At 44.7% G+C, this 10,064-nt stretch overlaps 1 protein-coding gene across 1 annotated transcript in view; it reads right to left on the bottom strand.

The window, feature by feature from the left end:
- Window positions 1-6,934, bottom strand: part of Drg1 (developmentally regulated GTP binding protein 1) — a 28,297-nt gene extending 21,363 nt beyond the window's left edge. Inside the window, exons 1-3 of the mRNA XM_005366091.3 lie at window positions 6,779-6,934; window positions 5,468-5,591; window positions 1,864-2,039 (exon numbers count right to left, since the gene is read on the bottom strand). Coding sequence (XP_005366148.1) covers window positions 1,864-2,039; window positions 5,468-5,591; window positions 6,779-6,820 — 342 coding nt within the window. The 5' untranslated portion in view covers window positions 6,821-6,934. The remainder of the gene's footprint in view (window positions 1-1,863; window positions 2,040-5,467; window positions 5,592-6,778) is intronic.
- Between the last annotated feature and the right edge of the window lie 3,130 nt (window positions 6,935-10,064).

Below are 10,064 nucleotides of genomic sequence, written 5' to 3' on the forward strand. Positions count from 1 at the left end.
CCAGAAGAGGGCACCAGACCTCATTACAGGTGGTTGTGAGCCACCATGTGGTTGCCGGGAATTGAACTTAGGACCTTTGGAAGAGCAGGCAATGCTCTTAACCACTGAGCCATCTCTCCAGCCCCTCAGGTGCCTTTAGAGTAATGTTCAAGTCTTATACAGATAAAGGTCAGCTTCCTTAGCATATACAAAGACCCTATATAAATTCAATCTCAACCTACCTTTAAGATACCCGATAGCTAATCACTATAAGATGTACCAGTACCATTGTTTTTTCTTGGTTTGTCTGTTTCTAATTCTTTTTCTTTGGAGACAGAGTCTTTCTACCTAGCCCTGGCTGTCCTGGAACTCGATATGTAGATCAGGCTGGCCTTGAACTCATGAAGATTTGTAGCCTCTGCCTCCAAAGTGCTGGGATTAAAGACGTGTGATAGCTGCCTTAAATGTACTTTTATTTTTCTAGCTGGTCAAATTCTATGCTGTGCTGGCTAGTCTCTTGGCAACACAACACAAGTTAGAGTTATCTGAAAGGAGGGCATCTGAACTGAGAAAATCAGGCTATTAGTGAGCCTGTAGGACATTCTCTTCTTTAGTAATTAATAGGGGAGAGCCCAGCCCATTGTAGGTGGTTCCATCCCTGGGCTGGTGGTCCTAGTTTCTGTAAGAAAACAGGCTGAGTCTCGAAAAACCAAAAAAAAAGAAAAGAAAACAGGCTGAGAAAGCCAAGGGGAACAAAACAGTAGGCAGCACCCCCCATGACCTCCGTATCAGCTCCTGCCTCCAGGACCCTGCCCTGTGTGAGTTCCTGTCCTGACTTCTTTCGAAGTGATATGGAAGTGCAAGCCAAATAAAGTCTTTCCTCCCCAACTTGCCTTTTGGTCATGGTGTTTTATCACAAAAATAGAAAAACATATGCTAACTTCAAGACACCCCGCCAACCAGGTGTGGCGTCAAACACTTATAATTCTAGCACCTCACAGGCTAAAGCAAGGACAAACCTGAGGTTCAAGCCAGGCTTGACTATATATGATCTTTTCTCAAAAGACTCACTTCTGGGGCTGCAGAAAAAGTTCAGTGGTTAAGAACACTGGGTGCTCCTCTATGGGACCTGAGTACAATCCCTAGCATCCACATGGCAGCTCAGGACGGTCTGTCCCGAGGTTTATGCTCCAGTCATACACATGGTGCACATATACACGTATATGCACATAGGCAAAAGACCCATACACATAAAATCTTAAAAAGTCACTTCCAAAAGTCACTTTGTACTTTGTCTCAGAAGTTCTTCCCCCGTTATCAGATTTTAGAAGTAGTCCCGTTTTTTTTAATATTTATTTATTTATTATGTATACAATGTTCTGTCTGTGTGTATGCCTACAGGCCAGAAGAGGGCACCAGACCTCATTACAGATGGTTGTGAGCCACCATGCGGTTGCTGGGAATTGAACTCAGGACCTTTGGAAGAGCAGGCAATGCTCTTAACCGCTGAGCCATCTCTCCAGCCCCAGTAGTCCTGTTTTTTAATGTATCTCCATAGGCCCTTCTTCATTGTATTACACTATTGTTAAACCATTTAATGTAGCAACTGTTAAGAGATGAGGGGCCAGTTGGGCAGCAATGGGAAACACCTTTAATCCCAGCACTCAAGAGGCAGGTGGATCTCTGAGTTCAAGGCCAGCCTGGTCTAAAAAGTGAGTTCCAGGACAGGTTCCAAAGCTACATAGAGAAACCCTGTCTTGAAAAGCCAAGTGGCCTAGGAAATAAAAATATACACCTGACACACTATGGACCACTAATAAAGAGCTCCTGAAATGCATGAAAAACACGGATTCTTCCCTTTCTTGGACAGCAAATCTTACTCACCTGGATCTTGGCACCTTTATATCTGATGACACCAGGCACAGTGGTCAAAGTAGTGAATTCATACGCTGCCACTTCAGAATACACTCCTGCTAGATTGCTTAGCAGAGTTGACTTCCCCACAGATGGGAAACCCACAAACCCAATTCGAGCATCACCTGTCTTAGCCACGTCAAAACCTGAAACATTAACAAACATCAGAAGACAGCAGTTATCCTTGGATGCATTACCACCCACATTTTTGTTAGTGTTTCTCTAACTTTCTGAGGCTTACTTCTGAAATAGAACTCAAGCATAAAATTTACAATTCAATTTAATGCTGTACTTAATTAAAACAAGGTAATTCTTTATTACTTAAATTATTATTATATTATAATTAAATTATAATTATTAAATTATTTTTGATATAATATTTAAATAATGAAGGTTAGCCAGGTATGGTGATGTATATCTGTAATCCCAGTGGTTGGGAGGTAAAAAGCAAAAGGATCCCAAGTTTGGAGGTCAGGCTGGAATATCTGAGGTCATCTCTCAAAACCACAATATGCTGTGGCAGGAGCACTAACTGCTCTTGCAAAGGACCAGACTCAATCCTCAGCACTCACAAGGCAGCCCTCAATGATCTGTAACTCCAGTCCCAGAGGATCCAATGGATCTGATATGCTCTTCTGGCCTCCGGGGACACTTCACACACAGAGTACATAGATATATACATTCAGGCAAAACACCCAACCATTCACCCAACAAATACCACAGGAGTTAGAGATGGCTCTTTGCTGCTCTTGTAAAAACCCTGGCTTGGTTCTTAACACGCACATCAAGCAGCTTTAAGTGCAGTTCCAAGAGATTTGATTCTTTCTTATGGCCTCTGAAAGCACCGGTGCACATACATACAAGTGGTTACACAGACACACAAACACACTTTTTGTTTTGTTTTGTTTTTTTGAGATAGGATCTTACTATACACATCTTGCTATTCTGGAAGTCACAGAGATCTATCTGCCTCTCCTTCCAAGTCCTGGGATCAAAGGTGTGCACCACTATGCCAAACACATACATAAATTTAAAGTATCATCTGGGTAGTGGTGGTGCATGCTTTTAATCCCTGAACTGAGGAGGCAGAGGTAGGCAGATCCCTGTGAATGAGGCTAGTATGATCTATAGAGTGAGTTCCAGGACAGTCAAGGCTAACAGAGAAACCCTGTTTAGAAAAAAAAAAACAAAAACAAACAAAAATTTAAAATATCCAAATAAATAAAGTCAGACATAGTGTTACATAGTGTTAATCCCAGCAATTCAGAGGCTGAAGCAAGGTGGCACTCTGAAAGGTCAATTCCAACTTGGCCTACATAGAGACCCTGTCTCAAACAAAACAAAAACACACACACACACACAAAAAAAAAACAGGGTGTGGACTTGGAGCTCTACGTTTAACTCTGGTTTGGATTTTATCTTATATCTGAGACTAGTGTAATCATGTTTTTTGATAAGGATATACTTAAGTAGTCTAGGTTACACTGGAACTTGCAATCCTCCTGCCTCTAGTCCCAAGTACTGTGTTACCAGCTTTTGGGATTTTGTGTGTCTATGCCTGTGTTCTTAAGCCTGTGATGTGTAGCTGGGCGGTGGTGGCGCACGGCTTTAATCCTAGCACTCGGGAGGCAGAGGCAGGCGGATCTCTGTGAGTTCGAGACCAGCCTGGTCTACAGAGCTACTTCCAGGACAGGCTCCAAAACCACAGAGAAACCCTGTCTTGAAAAAACCAAAAAAAAAAAAAAAAAAAGCCTGTGATGTGTAAGCCAGAGATTGACATCAGATGTTATCCTGGATCAATTTTTACTTTACCTGTTAAGACCTGGAACTCACCTTCAGCTAGACTGTTGGCCAGAAAACCCCAGGAACCCTACCTCTACCTTTCTAGCACTGGGAGTAGAAGAGCTTTTTCCATGGGATTGGGATCTGAACTCAGATTCTCGCACCTGCACAGCAAGCACTGAACCAACTAAGGCCTTCCTTGTATTTTAACAATGGCTGCAACTAAGTTCAGAGCTGTTGGTGGGTCTTTCTAGCAAGTATGCAAAATATACCGCATTCCTTTGAGCCCTAATCACAGCTCTCTCCAATTTACTATTTCTGCTTTCATAGTCTAGCCTCTTTGCACCAACTTCTTACTTCAACCTCACTAAAGCAGCAGGTGTATCCATTTCAATAAATCTATTTTTGGGGGCATGAGATATAAATAAAACTGTTTACTTGCATTATATTCAGTTGTCTTTGAAACCAGAAAACTAAAATAAAAAAATATATAATTCAGGATTTAAGGCTTAAGGACTTGACAAGTAGTTCAGCGGTAGAAAACCTGCCCAACATGCACAAGGCCCCTAGTATCAAATCTCAGTACTGCAATAATATATAAATAAGCAAAACTTTAGGCTTCAAAGCTGGGAACAGTAATAAAACATCTGCCTAGCATGTATGAGGTACTGGGTTTGATCCCCAGTACTAACAAAATATGTCAAACTTAGAAAATACAAATAGACCTTAATAATTTGGTTTTGTTGTTGTTGCTGTTGTTTTTTTTTGAGACAGGGTTTCTCTGTGTAGCCCTGGCTGCCCTAGAACTTGTGTTGTAGACCAAGCTGGTCTTGAACTCACAGAGATACACCAACCTCTGCCTGGGATTAAAGGCTTGCACCACAAACTGCCCTGCTAAAAGTATTAATTACATACACAAAATAAATTTTAAATGTTTAAAAATAATGGGGCTATGGAGATGATTTAGAAGTCCAGTGTGCTTGTCACATAAGCATGAGGACCTGACTGTGGATTCTCAGCACCCATGTAAAAAAGCCTACCAACAGCTACACACACCTGTAACCCATTGCTGGCTTACAGGCAGCTCTTCAGAGCTTGACAAATAGTCTAGCTGAACTGGTGAGTTCCAGAAACAGCAAGATCTACCTCAATTGGAAAAAAAAAATAAAGGCAAATAAGTAAAAATAAAGTAGCCAAGCCGGGCGGTGGTGGCGCACGCCTTTAATCCCAGCACTCGGGAGGCAGAGGCAGGCGGATCTCTGTGAGTTCGAGGCCAGCCTGGTCTACAAGAGCTAGTTCCAGGACAGGCTCCAAAGCTACAGAGAAACCCTGTCTCGAAAAACCAAAAAATAAATAAATAAATAAATAAAGTAGCCAGACATGGTGGTGGCCTTTAATTCCAGCACCTGGGAGGTAGAGCTCGGCAGATCTTTATGAGTTCTAGGCCAACCTGGTCTACAGAGAGGAGTTCTAGGACAGTCAGAGCTGTTACAGAGAAACCCAAAGCATTGGGTTTACACAAAAACAAAAAGCATTCACAGAAGCCAGATGTACTGGTGCATGTTTTTAATTCCAGCACTTGGGAGGTAGAGGCAGGTGGATCTCTGTGAGTTCTAGGACAGCCTTGTTTACATAGTGAGTTCCAGGACAGCCAAGAGCTAGACAATGAGACTCTATCTCAAAAGAAACATAAATAATTCACAGGCATATGAATACATACATATACACACACCTCTGACATATTAGTTTAATAGAAACTACACACACACACACAATAGATGGAATCACAAACCTTCTCCTGGCCCACCACCACCGCCACCTTTCGGAGTGATGAGCTCTCTTCGAAGCTTGGCAAGGCGAGCCTTAAGCAGCCCAAGGTGATGCGCTGTAGCCTTGTTCTTTTGAGTCCGAGCCATCTAATAAGGGAAGAATCACAGCCATAAACCTGCAGCACTTCAGAAAAGTATACCGAATCTTCCCAAAAGCTGAGAGCATGCATAATCTTTTATTTTTCGAGGTCCTACTAATGTCAGTGTGCCCATTTCATTTCTCTGTGGATTTTTGGGATAGACTCTCTATGTAGTCCTGAGGGTCCTGGAACTCTCTATGTAAACCAGGTTGGCATTGAATTTACAGTTTCACCTGCCTCTACCTCTGCCTCCTAAGCACTGCCTAAATATTTTTTTAAAAAGAAAAATCTAAGACTGGCTAATGCCAGCAGTCTGGAGGCAGAAGTGGCTCTCTCTCTCTCTCGTTCAAGGCCAGTCCCATCTCCATAGTTCCAGAACATCCAGGGCTTACGTAGAGAGATCTTGTCTCCAAAAAAAGAGGGGAGGCGAAAACCCAGGTTCAACTAGAAAAAAATGAGAACCCATGTGATAGCACCACATCACTCCAATTCCTATCCACAAATGGAACTAACACCCACCTACAGGATTCGTTTCTACTGGACCCGGTCAAAAACAGGATCACCATTTTACAAACTTTAAAAAGCCCTGAACTTCGTCGGGTGGTGGTGGTGCATGCCTTTAATCCCAGAACCCAGGAGGCAGAAGCAGGAGAACTCTGTGAGTTCGAGGCCAGCCTGGTCTTCAAAGAGTGCTCCAGGTAAGGCTCCAAAGCTAAACAGGGAAACCCTATCTCAAAAACAAAACAAATCAAAAAGCTCTGAACTTCTCAGGCATCACACACTATCCGGGTAGAATCGATTTACTTTTAGTTTTTTTCTTTTTTACCGCCACCATCCATGAAGTGCAAAAGGGGGGATCATCGGGATTAGAGTGGCGGGTAGGCAAGACGTCACAGAGTCTGGAAGAGATCGGTGTAAAAGCAAGAAAAACAAACAGCAAGACATACGCTGAATACCGGACAGGGTACCTGCCAAGGACTAGGTGTGGGGCCAGGAGGTGGAAGAGGGAGCCCCTAATGTTAGCTGAGAGGCCCAGGCCCACAGGCGCTCAGGGAGGGGGCAAGGAGCCGAGGCGGTGCAAGCTTGGGCTGAGGGAGCGGGAGGGAGTTGGTGGCAGGCACTGGGCGACGCCGTCGACGGTACGTAGGAGCAGCGGCACCGCCTGGGAAGGGAGGCGCCCAGCGCGCCCTTTACCTCGGCTTCGATCTCCGCGATCTTCGCTAAGGTCCCGCTCATGGTGACCACAGGTCGAGGCGGCGCTAGCCTTCACACCACCTAAACCCCTTCACTCGCCGACCGCGCCACAGGCCACTGCCGCACTGCGCAAGCGCGGGACTTGCTGCTTCTCGCGACGCGATTCCGCGAGAGCTCCACGCCGAGACTCGTGGTGCCCGACCCTCTCCGCCTTCCCTGCCGACTCCGCCCCGTTCCGCCAGCCTGTGCGGAGTCATAGAGCCCGCGGCCGTGGTGACCAGAGCGGTCACACGGGCTGGACTCCCGGAGCGCGCCGAGGGTCGCGCGCAGCTCGGCCCCACCCCGCCGGATCTGCCAGTGCGGAGCGTGCGCGTCGCCAAAGACCCAGACCCGGCGCCCGGCTAAGTGTCTTCAGATACTTTGGCTTCCTAGGTTGTCGAGAGCCCAATCTTCAACCTATAGGAGAAAAAAAAAAATTAATATTAACAACAACAAAAAAAAAGAGTTTGAGGAATCCTTTGTTTGCCGGACATCCTGAGCAGAGAGGGTGGCACTCGATGAGCCACGGTTAATGCGTGGATTGAATGAGGAACTCCAGAGAGAATCGTTACTTATAACAGCTGTAACACTGAAAATATTGAAAATTATGTTAGCACTTATTAGAAGAGAATAGATAAATAAAAAGGCACCTGTATCCTGTAAAATATAATTACAGCCGCTGAAATGTGCACATGTAGTCTGCCTGGAAGACTGTCCCGGGTTTGCTAGATGGACGGACAGACAACTGCGCCCTGTAGTGATGCCCTCCGTGCTGCTTGTTAGAAGTTCACTTAGGCGTCGTAGTTAGACAAGTTCGGGAACATTCTGTTTCAGGTGCCCAGGATGGAACCTAGAGTCCTGAGTGTTCAAGGCAAGCACTTGAGTACCACACACCAGGCTAAAAAGTACATTCTTAGAAAAGAAAATAAAAGAATCAATCCTAAAGCAAGGTTCTTGTTTCCTGTAATGCCAGCAAACTCAGGAAGCTTAAGCCTGGAGGGTTCCTTGGACCCAAAAGTTGAACACAAACCTGTAAAGGAAAGTGCTTAGCCTCCTATCAGCGGGATAAGACAAAGGGAGCCTTTTGCCTTGTTATTATTTACTTGGGCTGGGTTTTTTGGGGGGGAGGGGTGTCTTTCATTTTCTTTTTATGAGACAGTGTCTCATTGTGTAGTTTTGGATGACCTGGAACTCATGTTGACCAGGCTGGCCTGTCTCTGGCCTGCTGGGACTGTAGGAGTCTACCACCATTCCTGACCCACCTTTCACTTTTGATTTGATTCTTTTTTTCTTTTTAGCTAATTTTGCTTGGTTCTATTTGTCTCTAAATTTTTCCCCCAAGACAGGGTTTCTCCGTAGCTTTGGAGCCTGTCCTGGAATTTACTCTGTAGTCCAGGCTGGCCTTGAACTAACTCACAGAGATCTGCCTGTCTATAACTCCAGAGGGCTGGGATTAAAGGCATGTGCCACCACCGACCAGTTTCTAAATTTTTTTGGAAATTAGATATTTTACTTACAGCATGTCATGTCTCTGGAGATTCTTTTTATATACAATTTATTTTGTTTTATGTGCATTGTTGTGAGGGTGTCAGATCCCCTGGAACTGAAATCACAGACATGTATGAGCTGCCATGTGGGTGCTGAGAATTGCACCTGGGTCCTCTGGAAGAACACCCCGTGCTCTTAACCACTGAGCTATCTCTCCAACCCTGTGTCTAGAGCTTGGTGCTCATGTGGAGGTCATAAGACAGCGTGGGTGTCAGGGATTAGCTTGGATCCTCAGGCTTGGCAGGAGGCACTCAGCCAACTCACCAGCCCTCCACATAGTTCTGTGTTTCCATTTTATCCAGACTGATTCAAATTACTGTGCAATAATGCAATTTAAATTTTAAAAACCTTTCCCTCAAGTGTTTTGTGGCAAAGTAGCCAGCTTGCCCAGGATTGTTGTGCTTTTCTGAAAGCAGCTTGCTCCGTGTGAGTGAGTTCCTGTTGATAGATTAATCCACTGGGAATTGACAGACCAGACTTAGCCCATACAGATGGCCTCCACCCAGCCAGAGCAAGGTTTATTTATATAAGTTTGTAAATAAAAACTATTCCAGCTTGCCAGGGATAACGATGAGAAATTGTATCTGGCTGAAGGGAGGGGACAGGGGAAAGAAAAGCTTTTACAGAAAGTTCCTGAAAGACTCAGGGGTTTGCTTCTTCTCTTTAACCTCAGCCTTTTCATAAATAAATTAAGGAATAATGAGGTAACTTCATCCAACACCATTAGTAATGGAGAAGGGAAGACTAGGCAAGGAAGTCCAGCTGGAGTGGGGCATGATCAAAAAATGCATCTTAAGAGACAGATAAAATCAAATCAGCGGCCCTTACCAACCTGGAGTGCTTGCTCGTGGAATTAATTGGATGACAATTTCAAGGCATCACTGCTCTGGGAGGAGGGTGCTCCTTAACAAATCTGTCACATAAGGTCTGCAGCTAAGTTAACCATTTTGTTATCCATAGTGTTCCAAAGGGTAATGTTCGTCTTCAGAGTGTTGGTGGCCACTGTATTCATCCAATAATCGTTTACTGAGCTCTGATGGTACCTGGTACTGTGACAGGTCTGGGACAACAGAGAGTGTGATACTGTCCTTAGTGTTATTAAGTATGCATATCAGAAGCAAGTCTAGGCCCTTAAATTCAGCTCTTTACAGCCACAGCCCAGGTCCCCTTGGTATCACCTGCTGGTGACAGGGAGATCCTGTTTTCCAGAGAACAAGAATAAGCCAGTGGAGCCGACTGTGGTGGCTCTCACCTGTAATTCCAGCACTTGGGAGGCTGATACAGATTGCTGTGGGTTTGGGGCTAGTTAGGATACACGATGAGTTCCAGAATAGATTAGCTCAAAAAAATAAGTAAAACACTAATGTCAGATGTGGTGCACATCTGTAACTTCAAAACTTGGGAGGTGGAGGCAGGAGAATGGGGAGTTCAAGGGCTGCCTGTGCTACATGGGTCCTCATCTCAAGAAGAAAAAAAAACCTAAAGCAGAAGCCTCCTTCCTCTCTTGCCAGATTTTACCCATTGTAAACGAACTGCAGTGTTTTAGATGTCTCTGCTTTCCTGAGCACTTGTGGGTTTTGAATGATTTGTGAAGCAGGGTCTTGTGTGTAGTCCAGGCGTAGCACATGCTTTCATGCTCAACACTGTTTTCTCTGACCGTGCCATTTCATCAGGCCTATCTGATTAGCCTCATAGTTGT

This window comes from Microtus ochrogaster, unplaced genomic scaffold, assembly GCF_000317375.1.
Source record: "Microtus ochrogaster isolate Prairie Vole_2 unplaced genomic scaffold, MicOch1.0 UNK6, whole genome shotgun sequence".
NCBI lineage: Eukaryota > Metazoa > Chordata > Mammalia > Rodentia > Cricetidae > Microtus > Microtus ochrogaster.